General features: G+C 46.5%; 1 protein-coding gene across 4 annotated transcripts in view; it reads left to right on the top strand.

The window, feature by feature from the left end:
• The window catches only part of LOC139384314 (sodium/potassium/calcium exchanger 1-like), a 39,234-nt gene that overhangs the window by 12,429 nt on the left and 2,458 nt on the right, over positions 1 to 24,347 (top strand). The window contains exons 4-10 of one of the 4 annotated variants that reach the window (XR_011628835.1): positions 3,799 to 3,906; positions 4,104 to 4,212; positions 14,622 to 14,713; positions 15,527 to 15,799; positions 16,558 to 16,647; positions 20,084 to 20,250; positions 21,127 to 21,595. Coding sequence is in view for 3 of the 4 variants with exons in the window: in XM_071128994.1 (XP_070985095.1) it covers positions 3,799 to 3,906; positions 4,104 to 4,212; positions 14,622 to 14,713; positions 15,527 to 15,799; positions 16,558 to 16,647; positions 20,084 to 20,250; positions 21,127 to 21,376 (1,089 nt within the window). In the remaining variant the exon portion in view is untranslated. Of the gene's footprint in view, positions 1 to 3,798; positions 3,907 to 4,103; positions 4,213 to 14,621; positions 14,714 to 15,526; positions 15,800 to 16,557; positions 16,648 to 20,083; positions 20,251 to 21,126; positions 22,056 to 24,347 lie in introns of those variants that run through there. The other 3 variants (XM_071128994.1, XM_071128996.1, XM_071128995.1) reach the window with 3 other exon arrangements.

Below are 24,347 nucleotides of genomic sequence, written 5' to 3'. Positions count from 1 at the left end.
CAGAAAGAGTAGCTGCTGCCTTTACAGGAACTAATGGGGATCCATAATAAGCCCCAGGAAGAGTAGCTGCTGCCTTGACAGGAACTAATGGGGATCCATAATAAACCCCAGGAATAGTAGCTGCTGCCTTGGCAGGAACTAATGGGGATCCATAATAAACCCCAGGAAGAGTAGCTGCTGCCTTGGCAGGAACTCATGGGGATCCATAATAAACCCCAGGAAGAGGAGCTGCTTCCTTGGCAACAGCTAATGGGGATCCATAATAAACTCCAGGAAGAGTAGCTGCTGCCTTGGCAGGAACTAATGGGGATCCATAATAAACCCCAGGAAGAGTAGCTGCTGCCTTGGCAGGAACTAATGGGGATCATAATAAACCCCAGGAAGAGTAGCTGCTGCCTTGGCAGGAACTAATGGGGATCCATAATAAACCCCAGGAAGAGTAGCTGCTGCCTTGGCAGGAACTAATGGGGATCCATAATAAACCCCAGGAAGAGTAGCTGCTTCCTTGGCAACAGCTAATGGGGATCCATAATAAACCCCAGGAAGAGTAGCTGCTGCCTTGGCAACAGCTAATGGGGATCCATAATAAACCCCAGGAAGAGTAGCTGCTGCCTTGGCAACAGCTAATGGGGATCCCCATTAGTATGATGGTGAGTGTTGGTGTGGGATTGCTAAGAAAATGACATGCAAGTGAACGGTTTATACTGTTGTAGGCAACTCATAGAACCCCAGTAGGTATATTTGAACCTATCAGGACTAAGGCACTTGTAGTAGTGTATCCAGGGTGCCACCATCAGTTATTTTGAACCTATCAGGACTAAGGTACTTGTAGTAGTGTATCCAGGGTGCTACCATCAGTACTTTTGAACCTATCAACAAACAAGTACAGGTAACTGCCAAAATAATGGAAACACTTGATGAGGGATATCAAGTATATTGAAAGCAGGTGCTTCCACACAGGTGTGGTTCCTGAGTTAGTTAAGCAATTAACATCCCATCATGCTTAGGGTCATGTATAAAAATGCTGAGCAGACCATTATTTTGGCTAACATGGCTATGCCCCTATGGGATGACGATGCCCCCGTCCACAGGGCACGAGTGGTCACTGAATGCTTTGATGAGCATGAAAACGATGTAAACAATATGCCATGGTCATCTCAGTCACCAGATCTCAACCCAATTGAACACTTACAGGGCATTCTGATAGTATTCAGACCCATTGACTTTTTACACATTTTGTTACGTTACAGCCTTACTCTAAAATGGATTCAATTGTTTTTTTCCCCCTCATCAATCTACACACAATACCACATAATGACATCACAATACCACATAATGACATCACAATAGCACATAATGACATCACAATACCACATAATGACATCACAATACCCCATAATGACATCACAATACCCCATAATGACATCACAAGACCACATAATGACATAGCAAAAACTGTTTTTTAGAAATGTTAGTATTCAGACCCTTTACTCAGTACTTTGTTGAAGCACCTTTGGCAGCGATTACAGCCTCGAGTCTTCTTGGGTATGACGCTACAAGCTTGGTACACCTATATTTGGGGATTTTCTCCCATTCTTCTCTGCAGATCCTCTCAAGCTCTATCAGGTGGATGCACAGTTATTTTCAGGTCTCTCCAGAGATGTTCGATCGGGTTCAAGTCCAGGCTCTGGCTGGGCCACTCAATGACATTCAGAGACTTGTCCCGAAGTCACTCCTGCATTGTCTTATCTGTGTGCTTAGGGACGTTGTCCTGTTGGAAGGTGAACCTTCACCCCAGTCTGAGGTCCTGAGTGCTCTGGAGCAGGTTTTCATCAAGGATCTCTCTGTACTTTGCTCCGTTCATCTTTCCCTCGATCTTGACTAGTCTCCCAGTCCCTGCCGCTGAAAAACATCCCCACAGCATGATGCTGTCACCACCATGCTTCACTGTAGGGATGGTGCCAAGTTTCCTCCAGAAGTGACATTTGGCATTCAGGCCAAAGAGTTCAATCTTGGTTTCATCAGACCAGAGAATCTTGTTACTCATGATCTGAGTCCTTTAGGTGCCTTTTGGCAAACTCCAAGCGGGCTGTCATATGCCTTTTACTGAGGATTGGCTTCCGTCTGGCCACTCTAGCATAAAGGCCTGATTGGTGGAGTGCTGCAGAGATGGTTGTCCTTCTGGAAGGTTCTACCATCTCCACAGAGGAACACTGTAGCTCTATCAGAGTGACCATCGGGTTCTTGGTCACCTCCTTGACCAAGGCCCTTCTCACCCCGGTTGCTTAGTTTGGCCAGGAGGCCAGCTCTAGGAAGGGTCTTGGTGGTTCCAAACTTCTTCCATTTAACAATGATGGAGGCCACTGTGTTCTTGGGGACCTTCAATGCTGCAGACATTTCTTGGTACCTTTCCCCAGATCTGTGCCTCGATACAATCCTGTCTCGGAGCTCTACGGACAATTCCTTCGACCTCATGGTTGGTTTTTGCTCTGACATGCACTGTCAACTGTGGGACCTTATATAGACAGGTGTGCGCCTTTCCAAAATCATGTCCAATCAATTGAATTGACCACAGGTGGACTCCAATCAAGTTGTAGAAACATCTCAAGGATGATCAATGGAAACAAGATGCACCTGAGCTCCATTTGAAGTCTCGTAGCAAAGGGTCTGAATAGTTACTGTTCTGGTATTTCTGTTTTTTATTTTTAATACATTTGACAATATTTCTAAAAACCTGTTTTTGCTTTTTCATTCTAGGGTGTTGTGTGTAGATTGAGGAAAATGTTTTATTTAATCCATTTTAGAATAAGGCTGTAATTTAACAAAATGTGGAAAAAGTCAAGGGATCTGAATACTTATTTTTATTTATTTAAGTAGGCAAGTCAGTTAAGAACAAATTCTTATTTACAATGACTGCCTACCCCGGCCAAACCCTCCCCTAACCCGGAATACACTGGGCCAATTGTGCTCCACCCTTTGGGACTCCCGATCTCGGCTGGTTGTGATTACAGCCCCGGATCGAACCCGGGTCTGTAGTGACGCCCCTAGCACTGCAGTGCCTTAGACCGATGCACCACTCGGGAATGCACTTTATGGGAGATTCTGGAGTGGGTCCTGAGACAGTGTTTTCCACCACCATCAACAAAACACCAATATGGAATTTTCTGGTGGAAGAATGATGTCACATCCCTCCAGTAGACTTCCAGACACTTGTAGAATCTATGCCATTGAAGCTGTTCTGGCTCAACGCCCTGTTAAAACACTTCATGTTGCTGTTCTCCCTTATTTTGGCAGTTACTTGTTCTCACTAATATCACTGTTGTTATATTTTTATTTTATTTAACTAGGCAAGTCAGTTAAGAACAAATTCTTATTTTCAATGACGGCCTAGGAACAGTGGGTTAACTGCCTTGTTCAGGGGCAGAACGACAGATTTGTACCTTGTCAGCTCGGGGGTTTGAACTTGCAACCTTCCGGTTACTAGTCCAACCTTCTAACCACTAGGCTAATCCTGTTTTTGGCAGATCCTGTCTTCAGTAGACACCCATTATGCATCCTCTACCCAGCTGGGCAAATGTTGGCATGGGATTTCATAAAGACATTCTTTTCTGGTTGAAACAACATACTTTTTCTGGACTACAAAAAACAGACTTTCCTTTTTACAATCAGAATACAACCTGACCATGTAAAAGCCATTCAGTATATTTAGCCCACTGGAGTAGTTCTTTAAAAGTCTGCCTTTTCTCCTCTCTCTGGTTCTTATTGTGAACGTGTACTAAAGTATTCCTGTATTTACAGCAGAACAGTGGACATCCACCACCTGATCCACCCCAAAACAATGTTTCACCAGAACCCAAACCACAACCTCAAGACTCACCCCAGAAGAGAGACAGAGAAAAACTGAAGGTCTCAACACTCTTTGATTGTGATGTCATGATCAGGTTGTGTACTGATTGTAAAATAGTTGTTATTTTTTTAAACATTTTTTAGATGTAATTTAAGTGACCAGCAAAAAGAGGTCTTTACCTGAATGTAACCTGGCGTGATCTGCCGTGGCTTCAACCCTGTGTGTGTGTGTGTGTGGTGTGTTTGTTATGTCCCAGGTGAAGCCCACTCTCCAGAGAGGAGGCAGTAATGCGTCTCTCCACAACAGCACCAACAGAAACACCATCTTCCAGTTGATGATCCACACACTGGACCCACTGGGAGAAGGTACTGGACTTTATATCAGTCTTTATTATTACAGGGACCGCTATGGTCCTAATCTATGGTCCTAATCTATGGTCCTAATCTATGGTCCTTATCTATGGTCCTAATCTATGGTCCTTATCTATGGTCCTAATCTATGTTCCTAATCTATGGTCCTAATCTATGGTCCTAATCTATGGTCCTAATCTATGGTCCTAATCTATGGTCCTAATTTATGGTGCTAATCTATGGTCCTAATCTATGGTCCTATACTATGGTCCTTTACTATGGTAATAATCTATGATGTGAATCTATGGTCCTAATCTATGGTCCTATTCTATGGTCCTAATCTATGGTCTTAAACTATGGTCCTAATCTATGGTCCTAATCTATGGTCCTAATCTATGGTCCTAATCTATGGTCCTAATCTATGGTCCTATACTATGGTCCTAATCTATGGTCCTAATCTATGGTCCTTATCTATGGTCCTAATCTATGGTCCTTATCTATGGTCCTAATCTATGTTCCTAATCTATGGTCCTAATCTATGGTCCTAATCTATGGTCCTAATTTATGGTGCTAATCTATGGTCCTAATCTATGGTCCTTATCTATGGTCCTAATCTATGTTCCTAATCTATGGTCCTAATCTATGGTCCTAATCTATGGTCCTAATCTATGGTCCTAATTTATGGTGCTAATCTATGGTCCTAATCTATGGTCCTATACTATGGTCCTAATCTATGGTACGAGTCTATGGTCCTAATCTATGGTCCTAATCTATGGTCCTTTACTATGGTAATAATCTATGATGTGAATCTATGGTCCTAATCTATGGTCCTATTCTATGGTCCTAATCTATGGTCCTTTACTATGGTCCTAATCTATGGTCCTTTACTATGGTCCTAATCTATGGTCCTAATCTATGGTCCTAATCTATGGTACGAGTCTATGGTCCTAATCTATGGTCCTAATCTATGGTCCTAATCTATGGTCCTAATCTATGGCCCTATACTATGGTCCTAATCTATGGTCCTAATCTATGGTCCTTATCTATGGTCCTAAATAATGGTCCTAAACTATTGTCCTTCCTGTACAGTACCAGGGACCAGGAAGCTATGCCTCCTGGGAGGAGCTACTGAACCATGTATTACGTCTATTCAAATCAAATTAAACTTTATTGGTCACATACACATGGTTAGCAGATGTTAACGCGAGTGTAGCGAAATGCTTGTGCAGTAATATCTAACAAGTAATCTAACAAATTCACAACAACTGCCTTATACACACAAATGTAAAGGGATGAATAAGAATATGTGGATGAGCGATGGCCGAACGGCATAGGCAAGATGCAGTAGATGGTGTAGAGTACAGTATATACATATGAGATGAGTAATGTAGGGTATGTAGACATGATTAAAGTGGCGTTATTTAAAGTGACATTATTTAAAGTGACTAGTGAAACCTTTATTATGCCCATGTATTTAAGTGGCCAGAGATTTGAGTCTGTATGTTGGCAGCAGCCTCTCTATGTTAGTGATGGCTGTTTAACAGTCTGATGGCCTTGTCACTACTGCCACAGGGACCTTCTATAGTCACTACTGCCACAGGGACCTTCTATATTCACCTCTGCCACAGGGACCTTCTATAGTCACTACTGCCACAGGGACCTTCTATAGTCACTACTGCCACAGGGACCTTCTATAGTCACTACTGCCACAGGGACCTTCTATAGTCACTACTGCCACAGGGACCTTCTATAGTCACTACTGTCACAGGGACCTTCTATATCCACTACTGTCACAGGGACCTTCTATAGTCACTACTGCCACAGGGACCTTATATATTCACTACTGCCACAGGGACCTTCTATAGTCACTACTGTCACAGGGACCTTCTATATCCACTACTGTCACAGGGACCTTCTATATTCACTACTGCCACAGGGACCTTCTATAGTCACTACTGTCACAGGGACCTTCTATATCCACTACTGCACAGGGACCTTCTATATTCACTACTGCCACAGGGACCTTCTATATTCACTACTGCCACAGGGACCTTCTATATCCACTACTGCCACAGGGACCTTCTATATCCACTACTGCCACAGGGACCTTCTATAGTCACTACTGCCACAGGGACCTTCTATATTCACTACTGCCACAGGGACCTTCTATATTCACTACTGCCACAGGGACCTTCTATAGTCACTACTGCCACAGGGACCTTCTATATCCACTACTGCCACAGGGACCTTCTATATCCACTACTGCCACAGGGACCTTCTATATTCACTACTGCCACAGGGACCTTCTATATTCACTACTGCCACAGGGACCTTCTATATTCACTACTGCCACAGGGACCTTCTATAGTCACTACTGCCACAGGGACCTTCTATATCCACTACTGCCACAGGGACCTTCTATATTCACTACTGCCACAGGGACCTTCTATATTCACTGCTGCCACAGGGACCTTCTATAGTCACTACTGTCACAGGGACCTTCTATATTCACTACTGCCACAGGGACCTTCTATATCCACTACTGCCACAGGGACCTTCTATAGTCACTACTGCCACAGGGACCTTCTATATTCACTACTGCCACAGGGACCTTCTATATCCACTACTGCCACAGGGACCTTCTATATTCACTACTGCCACAGGGGCCTTCTATATTCACTACTACCACAGGGACCTTCTATATTCACTACTGCCACAGGGACCTTCTATAGTCACTACTGCCACAGGGACCTTCTATATTCACTACTGCCACAGGGACCTTCTATAGTCACTACTGTCACAGGGACCTTCTATATTCACTACTGCCACAGGGACCTTCTATATTCACTACTGCCACAGGGACCTTCTATATCCACTACTGCCACAGGGACCTTCTATATCCACTACTGCCACAGGGACCTTCTATATTCACTACTGCCACAGGGACCTTCTATATTCACTACTGCCACATCATCAGACCGTTAGCTTCACAGCAGCATCAGACTGTTAGCTTCACCTTCAGCATCAGACTGTTAGCTTCACCTTCAGCATCAGACTGTTAGCTTCCCAGCAACATCAGACTGTTAGCTTCACCTTCAGCATCAGACTGTTAGCTTCACAGCAGCATCAGACTGTTAGCTTCACCTTCAGCATCAGACTGTTAGCTTCACCTTCAGCATCAGACTGTTAGCTTCACCTTCAGCATCAGACTGTTAGCTTCCCAGCAGCATCAGACTGTTAGCTTCACAGCAACATCAGACTGTTAGCTCAATGACACACACAGTCCAGTACAACGAGAGACCTAGAGACAGTGCTATTGGGATAAAGAGATTGGTCGGCCAGAGGCTGGCTCTTATCCAGCTTTTATTAGCCTGTATTGAAAGCTGATTAAGGATGAGAGAGCTGGGAGGGAGGAGGCTGCATGGGGACAGGTCTGGCTGCCTGGTGGCCTGAGGACTCAGTGAAGGTCACTCCAGTAGAGGACAGAACAGTCACGTCCCTGTAATCCAGGAACACAGGTGGACTTGACCTCTGCTCTTCACTTCTCACACAACACAAGTCTCTAGTGTAAGGTAGCACCAAGGTGTTGAGAGGCTTTTGGATCAGGTCTCCCCCCAAGACCAGGTTTGGAGAGCACTGCTCTAATGGCTACTCACACCACAGCTATGGGTCTCCCCCCAGGACCAGGTTTGGAGAGCGCTGCCCTAATGGCTACTCCACACCACAGCTCTGGGTCTCCCCCCAGGACCAGGTTTGGAGAGAGCTGTTCTAATGGCTACTCCACACCACAGCTCTGGGTCTCCCCCCCAGGACCAGGTTTGGAGAGCGCTGCTCTAATGGCTACTCCACACCACAGCTCTGGGTCTCCCCCCAGGACCAGGTTTGGAGAGAGCTGCTCTAATGGGCTACTCCACACCACAGCTCTGGGTCTCCCCCCCCAGGACCAGGTTTGGAGAGAGCTGCTCTAATGGCTACTCCACACCACAGCTCTGGGTCTCCCCCCCAGGACCAGGTTTGGAGAGAGCTGCTCTAATGGCTACTCCACACCACAGCTCTGGGTGTCAGGGGACTTGGGGGACCTGGTAAATACAGAGGCTACCTGAATGTCTCTCCTACAGAGATCCTATTAAATGAGTTCTAATATGTAATTCTATGGTTTCTTCCATCGTCCCCTTATTCCAGAGACGGGCTTTAGCAGAGATATTAGAGGCCCTGGTCAGAGGAGAGTTAGACAAGGTAAGAGGGATGTCAACAATGTCACCTCCTCCTCATGTTGTCACCCAGTACTGTCACTTCATGCCAGCCCTGAGTATCTCTTCATCTTCTGTCTACCATCTATCACAACAACTTCCATTGTCCTATCGAGAGTTACTGAGTATCTCCTCATCTTCTGTCTACTATCTATCACAACAACTTCCATTGTCCTACCGAGAGTTACTGAGTATCTCTTCATCTTCTGTCTACTATCTATCACTCCAAAATAGACGTTTTCATCTGAACTGTATCTCACTCTTCCCTAGAAGAGGATACTAGTATTCATGCCTGCTCAGCTCATTTTCAGTCAATATTATAAAGGAAGTGGTTGTGCTTGTGTGGTACAGTAACTTTGGTTGTGTCTATAACTCCCCTCATATTCCGTCATACATTACTCTACACGAGGCAGCGGGTGGATATGTTGTGTCTATGACTCCCCTCATATTCCGTCATACATTACTCTACACGAGGCAACGTGTGGATATGTTGTGTCTATGACTCCCCTCATATTCCGTCATACATTACTCTACACGAGGCAGCGGGTGGATATGTTGTGTCTCCGTGGTAAACTGGTCATTTTACCAACGTATCTCTGCCAATTAGAAACAACAACCTTTAATGGGGAGGTCAGGACGGAGGTGTCGGTGCAGAGGAAAGGTAAGGTCAACGTTATCTGTACGTTTAGTGCTTGATTTGGTTAGCGTCTGTGAATGTTCTCGTTAACGTTCTGTATACACGTTGCGTTTGGTTTGATGTTGTCGTTATGTTCTGTGAATGTTCTCGTTAACGTTCTGTATACACGGTGCGTTTGGTTTGATGTTGTCGTTATGTTCTGTGAATGTTCTCGTAACGTTCTGTATACACGGTGCGTTTGGTTCAGGCCTATAGGAGAGATCCAGGCCTATAGGTGAGATCCAGGCCTATAGGTGAGATCCAGGCCTATAGGTGAGATCCAGGCCTATAGGTGAGATCCAGGCCTATAGGAGAGATCCAGGTCTATAGGAGAGATCCAGGCCTATAGGAGAGATCCAGGTCTATAGGAGAGATCCAGGCCTATAGGAGAGATCCAGGCCTATAGGTGAGATCCAGGCCTATAGGTGACATCCAGTAACAGAACAATGGCTGTCAGTCCTGCTCTTGGTTTCCTTCTTCACTGTACGGTGTGTGTTGGTGTGACTCCTAGTGGGGTGTGTTGATGTGACTCCTAGTGGGGTGTGTTGATGTGACTCCTAGTGGGGTGTGTTGTTGTGACTCCTAGTGGGGTGTGTTGGTGTGACTCCTAGTGGGGTGTGACTCCTAGTGGGGTGTGTTGATGTGACTCCTAGTGGGGTGTGTTGATGTGACACCTAGTGGGGTGTGTTGATGTAACTCCTAGTGGGGTGTGTTGATGTGACTCCTAGTGGGGTGTGTTGATGTGACTCCTAGTGGGGTGTGTTGATGTGACTCCTAGTGGGGTGTGTTGATGTGACACCTAGTGGGGTGTGTTGATGTAACTCCTAGTGGGGTGTGTTGGTGTGACTCCTAGTGGGGTGTGTTGATGTGACTCCTAGTGGGGTGTGTTGATGTGACTCCTAGTGGGGTGTGTTGATGTGACTCCCAGTGTGGTGTGTTGATGTGACTCCTAGTGTGGTGTGTTGATGTGACTCCTAGTGTGGTCTGTTGGTGTGACTCCTAGTGAGGTGTGACTCCTAGTGTGCTGTGTTGATGTAAATCCTAGTGGAAACTTAGAGTGTATAGCCCACATTGTCATCGGGGACTCTCCTCGGCAGCTCAGGGTCATTGTGACCGAATCTTGAGAAAAAGGTGTTTAGCTCCCCTGGTAGGATGGTGTTGGTGACCGCAATGTAGCTAGCTTCCTTTTTGTAATCTGTTATTGTTGGAGCCCCTGCCACATCTGTGTGTCGCCATCTTGATCAATCTGCGGCTGTCGTATTTGTACTGTTTCACCAAACTATTCCCCCCGGTCACCTGGCAGTTCTCTCTTTCAGTTTTCATAGAAGGCTGCTATCCATTCACTTTTTTTGAATCGAGAACGTTTTGAAGTACACTATCGGTAACATGTCATCTATGCATTTTCTGATTAATCCGGTGACTTGAGTCGGCGTGTGTATTGACGTTATCTCCGGTGACTGAGTCGACGTAATATATATTGATGTTATATCTGGTGACTGAGTCGGTGTGTATATTGATGTTATATCTGGTGACTGAGTCGGTGTGTATATTGATGTTATATCCGGTGACTGAGTCAGCGTAATATATATTAACGATATCTCTGGTGACTGAGTCGGTGTGTAGATTAATGTTATATCCGGTGACTGAGTCGGTGTGTAGATTGATGTTATATCTGGTGACTGAGTCGATGTGTATATTGATGTTATATCCGGTGACTGAGTCGGCGTAATATATATTGACTTTATCTCCGGTGACTGAGTCGGCGTCTATATTAACGATATCTCTGGTGACTGAGTCGGCGTCTATATTAACGTTATCTCCAGAGACGACCCAGAACATATTCCAGCCCACGTGATCAAACCAGTCTTGGAGCGTGAATTCTGATTGGACGGACCAACGCTGTACAGACCTGGCCAACAGGAACTTCCTCTTGAGTTTTTGTTTGTAGGCAGGATGGAGTCCTGGTTGGATTTGCCGAAAGGAGGACGGGAAAGGGCCTTATACCCGTGTCGGAAAGACGTGTAGCAGTAGTCAAGAGTAGAATTTCCGCGAGTTAGACAGTCGAGGTGTTGGTAATTAATTTGGGAGCACGGTTCTCAAATTACTTTTGTTGAAGTCCCCTAGAACAGTGAACACTGCCTCCGGGAATGCAGTCTCCAGTTTGTTCATGGTCCAATGAAGATCTTGGAGCTCCTTCCTGGTGTCAGATTGGGGCTGGATGAACACAGCCATGGAGTTGATCCCTGAGAAGGTCAAAAAGGGTGTCATTTAATGACCAAGTATTCCTGGTAAAACGGGGCCAACAGAGGGTGTCTCACCTCGCGCTCTGACAAAACATTGCACATTTTTCTTGTGTGTTTTCCAAACATTTTCTTAATCAGTTTGTTTTGTGCATCACAATATACACCTGAGTAGAACTATTAGAATACGAATCGCTGGGTACTCACCGTCTGCCCGAGTTCTCTGAGACGGCGAAACAATGGACTAGCTTCTTCAGCGAGGTGCCGAGCTGCTTGGGAGTCCTACAGGAGAGTAGGAAGAGAAGATGCTGACGGAGAGGCAGACGTGGCAGGGTTTTACTGAGATTAAGACGCCGGCCAACCCATCCTCCATTACCGAGCATTCTACTCGCCAGTGTTCAATCATTAATGAACCAACTTGACGAGCTCAGGGCGAGGATCTCCTTCCGGAGGGACATCAGATCCTGTAACATACTCTTGTTTTTCTGAGACTTTCCTCCGACATCCAGAGGGATTATATACAACCGGCAGGTTTTACCGATTTCTGAGTGGATAGGAAGCATAATCTCTCTGGCTAAGAACAAAAGGTGGTCGGCTCTGCTTAATGACCAACAACACATGGTTTCTGAGTGGATAGGAAGCAGAATCTCTCTGGCTAAGAACAAAGGTGGTCGGCTCTGCTTAATGACCAACAACACATGGTTTCTGAGTGGATAGGAAGCAGAATCTCTCTGGCTAAGAACAAAGGTGGTCGGCTCTGCTTAATGACCAACAACACATGGTGCGAAACGTACAGGAACCTGCGAGATTCTGCTCCCCCGACTCGGAATACTTTGTCATCAAATGTTGCCCTGTGGACAGGGTGGTATGCTGCTGGCTATTATTATTATTATATTGTAGGCCTATGTCATATGCCAAAAACTGTGTAACTAAAGGTTAACGAGCCATGAATCAAAAAGACGATGACCCCTTCCTCTGACACACACACACGTGCAGGGCCCCATCTGCATGTTAATCTCAGTGTTGATTGGGTCCGTGTTAAGGCCGCGCAGGGCCCCATCTGCATGTTAATCTCAGTGTTGATTGGGTCGGTGTTAAGGCCGCTTCAGCCTGTGGTTGTCATAACCCTGAGAGACTGTAATGGCCTGGACCACTGAAGGACATCATTAGACCACACACACACACTGAGAGGCCCAATGATTACAGGGTACGAACCCAAATCAACTCCACCGCGACCCCTGTTCCCAACAAGCACAACTCCATCCAGACATGGTGGACCGACCACAGAAACAGAGACAAATGCACAGATTAACAGGTGTCTGTATCCATGTACCACCTTTCCAGTTATTACAGACTAACAACACACCACACTGAGTCACATCAACACACCACACTGAGTCACATCAACACACCACACTGAGTCACATCAACACACCACACTGAGTCACATCAACACACCACCCTGAGTCACATCAACACACCACACCGAGTCACATCAGCACACCACACTGAGTCACATCAACACATCGCCCTGAGTCACATCAACACACCGCACTGAGTCACATCAACACACCGCACTGAGTCACATCAACACACCGCACTGAGTCACATCAACACACCGCACTGAGTCACATCAACACACCGCACTGAGTCACATCAACACACCGCACTGAGTCACATCAACACACCACACTGAGTCACATCAACACACCGCACTGAGTCTCATCAACACACCACACTGAGTTTCATCAACACTCCACACTGAGTCACATCAACACACCACTAGGCTACCTGCTGGTTACTAGTCCAACGATCTAACCACTAGACTACCTGCTGGTTACTAGTCCAACACTCTAACCACTAGGCTACCTGCTGGTTACTAGTCCAACACTCTAACCACTAGGCTACCTGCTGGTTACTGACCCAACTCTCTAACCACTAGGCTACCTGCTGGTTACTAGTCCAACACTCTAACCACTAGGCTACCTGCTGGTTACTGGCCCAACTCTCTAACCACTAGACTACCTGCTGGTTACTGACCCAACGCTCTAACCACTAGGCTACCTGCTGGTTACTAGTCCAACGCTCTAACCACTAGGCTACCTGCTGGTTACTGACCCAACACTCTAACCACTAGGCTACCTGCTGGTTACTAGTCCAACGCTCTAACCACTAGGCTACCTGCTGGTTACTAGTCCAACACTCTAACCACTAGGCTACCTGCTGGTTACTGGTCCATCCTCTAACCACTAGGCTACCTGCTGGTTACTAGTCCAACACTCTAACCACTAGGCTACCTGCTGGTTACTGACCCAACACTCTAACCACTAGGCTACCTGCTGGTTACTAGTCCAACACTCTAACCACTAGGCTACCTGCTGGTTACTAGTCCAAAACTCTAACCACTAGGCTACCTGCTGGTTACTGGCCCAACACTCTAACCACTAGGCTACCTGCTGGTTACTGGTTCACCCTCTAACCACTAGGCTACCTGCTCGTTACTGGTCCACCCTCTAACCACTAGGCTACCTGCTCGTTACTGGTCCACCCTCTAACCACTAGGCTACCTGCATGGTCTGTTAAATGACTCACTACTGTAAGTCTCTCTGGATAAGAGAGTCTGCTAAATGACTCACTACTGTTAAGTGTCTCTGGATAAGAGAGTCTGTTAAATGACTCACCACTGTAGTGTCTCTGGATAAGAGAGTCTGTTAAATGACTCACTACTGTAGTGTCTCTGGATAAGAGAGTCTGTTAAATGACTCACTACTGTTAAGTGGCTCTGGATAAGAGAGTCTGTTAAATTACTCACTACTGTAAGTGTCTCTGGATAAGAGAGTCTGTTAAATGAATCACCACTGTTAAGTGGCTCTGGATAAGAGAGTCTGTTAAATGACTCACTACTGTAGTGTCTCTGGATAAGAGAGTCTGCTAAATGACTCACTACTGTAGTGTCTCTGGATAAGAGAGTCTGTTAAATGACTCACTACTGTTAAGTGGCTCTGGATAAGAGAGTCTGTTAAATGACTCACTACTGTAAGTCTCTCTGGATAAGAGAGTCTTAAATGACTCACTACTGTAGTGTCTCTGGATAAGAGAGTCTGTTAAATGACTCACTACTGTAGTGTCTCTGGATAAGAGAGTCTGTTAAATGACTCACTACTGTAGTGTCTCTGGATAAGAGAGTCTGTTAAATGACTCACATGTAAAGGTAAACAACTGACATGTTGCTTATTGGTTGTGTCTGTCTTTTTTCAGCTGGACCTGAGAAGACTGAGCAGGCCGAACCCTCGACCTCCCAGACAACACCTAAAGAAGAGGAGAAACCAGGCCCATCAGAGACTCAGACGGTAGAGAGAAGGGAGAGAGGAGAGAGAGGAGAGAGGGGAGATAGGAGAAACCAGACCCATCAGAGACTCAGACGGGAGAGAGGAGAGGAGAGAGAGGAGAGAGGGGAGATCAGACCCATCAGAGACTCAGACGGGAGAGAGGAGAGGAGAGAGAGGAGAGAGGGGAGATAGGAGAAACCAGGCCCGTCAGAGACTCAGACGGGAGAGACAGGGGAGACGGGAGAGAGAGGAGAGAGGGGAGATAGGAGAAACCAGGCCCGTCAGAGACTCAGACGGTAGAGAGAGGAGAGAGAGGAGATAGAGGAGAGGGAGAGAAGAAACCAGATCCGTCAGAGACACAGAGAGGGGAGAGGAGACCGAGAGGAGACCGAGAGGAGAGATAGAGGAGAGAGGGGAGATAGGAGAAACCAGACCCGTCAGAGACTCAGACGGGAGAGAGGAGAGAGAGGAGATAGAGGAGAGGGAGAGAAGAAACCAGATCCGTCAGAGACACAGAGAGGGGAGAGGAGACCGAGAGGAGAGAGAGAGGAGAGAGGAGAGAGAGAGGAGAGAGGGGAGAAACCAGACCCGTCAGAGACTCAGACGGGTGAGAGGAGAGAGGGGAGAGAGAGGAGAGTGGAGGGAGGAGAGGGAGAGAAGAAACCAGATCCGTCAGAGACACAGAGAGGGGAGAGGAGACCGAGAGGAGAGAGAGAGAGGAGAGAGAGTGGAGAGAGGAGAGAGAGTGCAGAGAGATAGGAGAGAGTTCATTCATAACACTACTCTACCCCTACGACCCTTCTCTCTCACCCTCTCTCCCTCCCTCTTCACTAGGACCAGGGGCCAGCGGGCGCAGGGGGGTCCGACGGCTCAGACAGCGGTGAGGAGGACGAGAGTGAAGAAGAGAGCGAGGATGAGGAAGACGAGGATGATGAAGACGAAGAGGACGATGAGGAAAATAAAGAGGAAGAAGAGGAAGAGGGTGAAGAGAACGAGGAACCTCTGTCGTTAGAATGGCCAGACACCAGACGTAAACAGGCCACATATCTTTTTCTCCTACCGATAGTGTTCCCTCTGTGGCTCACTGTGCCCGACGTACGCAACCCGGTAAATATCACCTACATCTCTGTCTTTATCATCTCTGTCTTTATCATCTCTGTCTTTATCATCTCTGTCTTTAACATCTTATCATCTCTGTCTTTATCATCTCTGTCTTTACCATCTCTGTCTTTACCATCTCTGTCTTTATCATCTCTGTCTTTACCATCTCTGTCTTTACCATCTCTGTCTTTACCATCTCTGTCTTTACCATCTCTGTCTTTATCATCTCTGTCTTTACCATCTCTGTCTTTATCATCTCTGTCTTTACCATCTCTGTCTTTATCATCTCTGTCTTTACCATCTCTGTCTTTATCATCTCTGTCTTTACCATCTCTGTCTTTATCATCTCTGTCTTTACCATCTCTGTCTTTACCATCTCTGTCTTTATCATCTCTGTCTTTATCATCTCTGTCTTTACCATCTCTGTCTTTATCATCTCTGTCTTTACCATCTCTGTCTTTATCATCTCTGTCTTTAACATCTTATCATCTCTGTCTTTATCATCTCTGTCTTTACCATCTCTGTCTTTATCATCTCTGTCTTTACCATCTCTGTCTTTATCATCTCTGTCTTTATCATCTCTGTCTTTACCATCTCTGTCTTTATCATCTCTGTCTTTACCATCTCTGTCTTTATCATCTCTGTCTTTACATTCATGCCATTTTGTGTACTGTGTTTGTGTCCTGCAAAGTGGCCAAAATGTAGAACACAAAATATCTTTCTAATGTCATGCTGATATGAGCTTCCTGTGAGTTCTTCCTCAGGCTTCCAGAAAATACTTCGCCATGACGTTTATTGGTTCCATCACGTGGATCGCTGTGTTCTCCTATCTAATGGTCTGGTGGGCACATCAGGTATCACTCTGGTTGGGTTTTTAGATCACATGACTTCCATCTTGTTTAGAAACTATTAGTCCAGTGCTTATTTGACTCAGACCCGAGGTAACAGACAGACCCGAGGTAACAGACAGACCCGAGGTAACAAACAAACCCGAGGTAACAGACAGACCCGAGGTAACAGACAAACCCGAGGTAACAGACAAACCCGAGGTAACAGACAGACCCGAGGTAACAGACAGACCCGAGGTAACAGACAGACCCGAGGTAACAGACAAACCCGAGGTAACAGACAAACCCGAGGTAACAGACAGACCCGAGGTAACAGACAAACCCGAGGTAACAGACAGACCCGAGGTAACAGACAGACCCGAGGTAACAGACAAGCCCGAGGTAACAGACAAGCCCGAGGTAACAGACAAGCCCGAGGTAACAGACAAACCCGAGGTAACAGACAAACCCGAGGTAACAGACAAACCTTTAGGTAACAGACAGACCCGAGGTAACAGACAAACCCGAGGTAACAGACAAACCTTTAGGTAACAGACAAACCCGAGGTAACAAACAAGCCCGAGGTAACAGACAGACCCGAGGTAACAGACAGACCCGAGGTAACAGACAGACCCGAGGTAACAGACAAACCCGAGGTAACAAACAGACCCGAGGTAACAGACAAACCCGAGGTAACAGACAGACCCGAGGTAACAGACAGACCCGAGGTAACAGACAGACCCGAGGTAACAGACAGACCCGAGGTAACAGACAGACCCGAGGTAACAGACAGACCCGAGGTAACAGACAAACCTGAGGTAACAGACAAACCCGAGGTAACAGACAGACCTGTAGCTTATGATTGTTTTTGTTTAGGCGATTTAGGAGGTGTAACTACGTAGGAGCTGTCAAATCAGTGAGCTGTTGCTCTTGTTGCCATGGTCACGAAACCACACCCATCCTTATATCTTCCCCATATTAGAAGTTCAGAATGAGAAGGTGTAGGGCAGGCTATATAGAGATAATGACACCGAAATTGAAAATCATTAAACAAAATAGCAAGGATGTAGATCAGCCTAATGAAGGTGTAGATTACGGCAGGTAACCTAGTGGTTAGAGGGTGGACCAGTAACCAGCAGGTAGCCTAGTGGTTAGAGGGTGGACCAGTAACCAGCAGGTAGCCTAGTGGTTAGAGGGTGAACCAGTAACCAGCAGGTAGCCTAGTGGTTAGAGGGTTGGACCAGTATCCAGCAGGTAGTCTAGTGGTTAGAGGGTTGGACCAGTAACCAGCAGGTAGCCTAGTGGTTAGAGGGTTGGACCAGTAACCAGCAGGTAGCCTAGTGGTTAGAGGGTTGGACCAGTATCCAGCAGGTAGTCTAGTGGTTAGAGGGTTGGACCAGTAACCAGCAGGTAGCCTAGTGGTTAGAGTGTTGGACCAGTAACCAGCAGGTAGCCTAGTGGTTAGAGGGTGGACCAGTAACCAGCAGGTAGTCTAGTGGTTAGAGTGTTGGGCCAGTAACCAGCAGGTAGCCTAGTGGTTAGAGTGTTGGGCCAGTAACCAGCAGGTAGTCTAGTGGTTAGAGGGTGGACTAGTAACTGAAAGGTTGCTAGATCGAATCCCCAAGCTGACAAGGTAAAAAAAAACTGTTGTTAAACCACTGTTCCCCGGTAGGCCGTCATTGTAAATAGGAATGTATACTTAACTGATTGCCTAGTTAAATAAAGGTTCAAAGTTAATAAAATAAAAATAACATCACACATTTTAGTGTTTGAGTTTAACACAGCTGCTAACGATGGGTCTAACGAACGAAAGGTCTAACGAACGATGGGTCTAACGATAGGGTCTAACGATGGGTCTAACGATAGGGTCTAACGAACGATGGGTCTAACGATAGGGTCTAACGATGGGTCTAACGATAGGGTCTAACGATGGGTCTAACGATAGGGTCTAACGATGGGGTCTAACGATGGGGTCTAACGATGGGGTCTAACGATGGGTCTAACGATGGGTCTAACGATGGGGGCTAACGATAGGGTCTAACGATAGGGTCTAACGATAGGGTCTAACGATAGGGTCTAACGATAGGGCTAATGATGGGTCTAACGATAGGGATAATGAAAGGTCTAATGATAGGGATACCGATAAGGATAACGATAAGGATAATGATATAACAATAGAGCTAACGATAGGGTCTAACGATAGGTCTAAGGATAAGGATAATGATAGGTCTAATGATAAGGATAATGATAGGTCTAAAGATAGGGATACCGATGGGGATAATGATAGGGATACTGATAGAGATAATGATAGGGATAACGTCGGGAGCCTCTTGGGGTTTTGACAACTCCAACGCAGTAACACTTCTGACCCCACCCACTATAAAAAAAGCAATGATGAGCTACGGTTATTGTGGGTTATCATGGGTTATCGTGTGTAATCGTGGGTTATCGTGTGTTATTGTCGGTCATCGTGTGTAATTGTGGGTTATCGTGTGTGATCGTGGGTAATTGTGGGTTATCGTGTGTTATTGTCGGTCATCGTGTGTAATTGTGGGTTATCGTGGGTTATCGTGTGTTATTGTCGGTCATCGTGTGTTATTGTGGGTTATCGTGTGTAATTGTGGGTTATCATGTGTGATCGTGGGTAATTGTGGGTTATTGTGTGTAATTGTGGGTTATCGTGTGTGATCGTGGGTAATTGTGGGTTACCGTGTGTTATCGTGGGTTACTGTGGGTTATCGTGGGTAATTGTGGGTTATTGTGGGTTATCGTGTGTTATCGTGGGTTATTGTGGGTTATTGTGGGTTATCGTGGGTAATTGTGGGTTAACGCTGATCTGGTTGAATCCTGGCCTCCGTCTACACAGGATGAATAACGGATGTGCTACGTATTTGTCAAAATTGCATTTTGATATATGTATCGACTGATTACTAGTGCCCTAGGTGGGGACACTGATTGGGTGACTGACTGTTGTCTCCCTAGGTGTGGACACTGATTGGTTGACTGACTGTTGTCTCCCTAGGTGGGGACACTGATTGGTTGACTGACTGTTGTCTCCCTAGGTGGGTGAGACTGATTGGTTGACTGACTGTTGTCTCCCTAGGTGGGTGAGACTGATTGGTTGAGTGACTGACTGTTGTCTCCCTAGGTGGGTGAGACTGATTGGTTGACTGACTGACTGTTGGCTCCCTAGGTGGGTGAGACTGATTGGTTGACTGACTGACTGTTGTCTCCCTAGGTGGATGAGACTGATTGGTTGACTGACTGACTGTTGGCTCCCTAGGTGGGTGAGACTGATTGGTTGACTGACTGACTGTTGTCTCCCTAGGTGGGTGAGACTGATTGGTTGACTGACTGACTGTTGTCTCCCTAGGTGGGTGAAACTGACTGATTGGTTGACTGACTGTTGTCTCCCTAGGTGGATGAGACTGATTGGTTGACTGGCTGACTGTTGTCTCCCTAGGTGGGTGAGACCATAGGCATCTCAGAGGAGATCATGGGCCTGACCATCCTGGCAGCGGGCACCTCCATCCCTGACCTCATCACTAGTGTCATCGTGGCCCGGAAAGGACTGGGAGACATGGCTGTGTCCAGCTCAGTGGGATCCAACATCTTCGATATCACTATGGGGTTAGTATAGACCACTGTAACTACAGAGATATCACTATGGGGTTAGTATAGACCACTGTAACTACAGAGATATCACTATGGGGTTAGTATAGACCACTATAACTACAGAGATATCACTATGGGGTTAGTATAGACCACTATAACTACAGAGATATCACTATAGGGTTAGTATAGACCACTATAACTACAGAGATATCACTATGGGGTTAGTATAGACCACTGTAACTACAGAGATATCACTATGGGGTTAGCTAAAGCCCCATAGTGATATCTCTCCCCCTCTATGCCTCCACTCTCTCCGTCTCTTCCTCTCTACATCCCTCTGCCTCTACCCTTCCTCTCTCCCTCTCTACATCCCTCTGCCTCTACCCTTCCTCTCTCTCTGTCTCTCCCTCTCTACATCCCTCTGCCTCCACCCTTCCTCTCTCCCTCTCTACATCCCTCTGCCTCTACCCTTCCTCTCTCTCTGTCTCTCCCTTTCTACATCCCTCTGCCTCTACCCTTCCTCTCTCCCTCTCTACATCCCTCTGCCTCCACCCTTCCTCTCTCTCTGTCTCTCCCTCTCTACATCCCTCTGCCTCCACCCTTCCTCTCTCTGTCTCTCCCTCTCTACATCCCTCTGCCTCTACCCTTCCTCTCTCTGTCTCTCCCTCTCTACATCCCTCTGCCTCCACCCTTCCTCTCTCTGTCTCTCCCTCTGCCTCCACTCTTCCTCTCCCTGTCTCTCCCTCTGCCTCCACCCTTCCTCTCTCTGTCTCTCCCTCTGCCTCCACCCTTCCTCTCTCTGTCTCTCCCTCTCTACATCCCTCTGCCTCCACCCCTCCTCTGTCTGTCTGTCTGTCTGTCTGTCCCCCCCCCCCCCTAACATTACTGCAGCCTGCCTGTCCCATGGTTGATCTTCTCGGCGATGCAAGGCGGCGTACCGGTGGCGGTGAACTCCAACGGTCTGTTCTGTGCCATCGTGCTCCTCTTCGTCATGCTCCTCTTCGTCATCGTCAGCATCGCGGCGTGTCGGTGGAAGATGAGCCGCGTTCTGGGCCTCACCATGTTCATGCTTTACTTCGTGTTTCTGGTGCTCAGCGTGATGCTGGAAGACCGTATTATTATCTGCCCCGTCTCCATCTGAGGTCAGAGGTCAGACACACCCACTTGGAACCCAGTCCACCCACTGGGGAGCCAGGCCCACCCACTTGGAACCCAGTCCACCCACTGGGGAGCCAGGCCCACCCACTTGGAACCCAGTCCACCCACTGGGGAGCCAGGCCCACCCACTTAGAACCCAGTCCACCCACTGGGGAGCCAGGCCCACCCACTGGGGAGCCAGGCCCACCCACTGGGGAGCCAGGCCCATCCACTGGGGAGCCAGGCCCACCCACTTGGAACCCAGTCCACCCAACCATTATGTTAGCTTCAGGAACGTCTTCTTTAAAAAAAATGTTTTTAAACTAAGATGAAACTGAATATGTTGTACTGTACAGAGCATTATGGGTACTGTAGTACATCATACTACAATGAGGAGGGAGGGGAGAAAAAAAAGAGGCGTGTCAGGAAGTCATTTAAATAATAACCGCCAAAACTGTATCGTTGTTGGTCACTAACATTCACGATACAGGGGGTTAGAGGTCCCCTAGTGTTAATGTTCACAGAGGGGATGGTGTTGTCTATGTTGAGCCAGGTGTTGTTGAATCAGTGGACACCTTCATGGTTGGACTATGGCTGGTCTCCTTCACCAGAACTGACGTGCAGCAGTAGAGGTTCTCTGTCCACAACAATCCTGAAGAGAGACTCAGTAATCATAGACGTTGTCCAGCCACACCACAAACACATCCATTTTAGTGTTCATCCGTGTATAAATGTCAATACAGTCATTTCTTTTAGAGTTAAAAAAACAAAAACCCCGGTTTATCAGGTGCAGAGAGGTACAGCAGCTTTTGAGTTCTTCGTGTAAATGATTCAGTGTCTAGAATACCCAGGAATGGTGTAGATCAGTTACACGACCCCCATATGGTACCATTATGTCATTGACTGTCAGCATTGTAGTGTGTCATGTGTTACGTATGTATGTATGCAATACACTTGTGTGGGTCAGATGGATGCAAAGAGAATGTATTGATGTATAGTAACCTATCCATATGTTGTACTTACAATCCATGCTGCAATTAAATCCTTTTAAAAAAAATAATATTCAATGCAAGGTGTAGTGTTGATTGGTTAATTCATTATGTTGTGTGAAAACAAATGTTCGGAGGTCATTTGAAATTCAAGCCAGGATTCAATCAAAAGGTGTATTTATGGCGTTCGCCGTCAAGGCTGTGGACGTCGTTTTAAGCATAAATCCCAGTGTAGAAACACACACGATTGGCCACGGTATACGTGATTTAATCCCAGTGTAGAAACACACACGATTGGCCACGGTATAAGTGATTTAATCCCAGTGTAGAAACACACACGATTGGCCAAGGTATACGTGATTTAATCCCAGTGTAGAAACACACACGATTGGCCACGGTATACGTGATTTAATCCCAGTGTAGAAACACACACGATTGGCCAAGGTATACGTGATTTAATCCCAGTGTAGAAACACACACGATTGGCCACGGTATACGTGATTTAATCCCAGTGTAGAAACACACACGATTGGCCACGGTATACGTGATTTAATCCCAGTGTAGAAACACACACGATTGGCCACGGTATACGTGATTTAATCCCAGTGTAGAAACACACACGATTGGCCACGGTATACGTGATTTAATCCCAGTGTAGAAACACACACGATTGGCCACGGTATACGTGATTTAATCCCAGTGTAGAAACACACACGATTGGCCACGGTATACGTGATTTAATCCCAGTGTAGAAACACACACGATTGGCCACGGTATACGTGATTTAATCCCAGTGTAGAAACACACACGATTGGCCACGGTATACGTGATTTAATCCCAGTGTAGAAACACACACGATTGGCCACGGTATACGTGATTTAATCCCAGTGTAGAAACACACACGATTGGCCACGGTATACGTGATTTAATCCCAGTGTAGAAACACACACGATTGGCCACGGTATACGTGATTTAATCCCAGTGTAGAAACACACACGATTGGCCACGGTATACGTGATTTAATCCCAGTGTAGAAACACACACGATTGGCCACGGTATACGTGATTTAATCCCAGTGTAGAAACACACACGATTGGCCACGGTATACGTGATTTAATCCCAGTGTAGAAACACACACGATTGGCCACGGTATAAGTGATTTAATCCCAGTGTAGAAACACACACGATTGGCCACGGTATACGTGATTTAATCCCAGTGTAGAAACACACACGATTGGCCACGGGATAAGTGATTTAATCCCAGTGTAGAAACACACACGATTGGCCACGGTATACGTGATTTAATCCCCAGTGTAGAAACACACACGATTGGCCACGGTATACGTGATTTAATCCCAGTGTAGAAACACACTCGATTGGCCACGGTATACGTGATTTAATCCCAGTGTAGAAACACACACGATTGGCCACGGTATACGTGATTTAATCCCAGTGTAGAAACACACACGATTGGCCACGGTATACGTGATTTAATCCCAGTGTAGAAACACCCACGATTGGCCACGGTATACGTGATTTAATCCCAGTGTAGAAACACACACGATTGGCCACGGTATACGTGATTTAATCCCCAGTGTAGAAACACACACGATTGGCCACGGTATACGTGATTTAATCCCCAGTGTAGAAACACACACGATTGGCCACGGTATACGTGATTTAATCCCCAGTGTAGAAACACACACGATTGGCCACAGTATACGTGATTTAATCCCAGTGTAGAAACACACTCGATTGGCCACGGTATACGTGATTTAATCCCAGTGTAGAAACACACACGATTGGCCACGGTATACGTGATTTAATCCCAGTGTAGAAACACACACGATTGGACACGGTATACGTGATTTAATCCCAGTGTAGAAACACACACGATTGGCCACGGTATACATGATTTAATCCCAGTGTAGAAACACACACGATTGGCCACGGTATACGTGATTTAATCCCAGCGTAGAAACACAC

Source organism: Oncorhynchus clarkii, chromosome 26, assembly GCF_045791955.1.
Source record: "Oncorhynchus clarkii lewisi isolate Uvic-CL-2024 chromosome 26, UVic_Ocla_1.0, whole genome shotgun sequence".
Taxonomy (NCBI): domain Eukaryota; kingdom Metazoa; phylum Chordata; class Actinopteri; order Salmoniformes; family Salmonidae; genus Oncorhynchus; species Oncorhynchus clarkii.
This window is presented reverse-complemented; position numbering and strand designations above follow the sequence as displayed.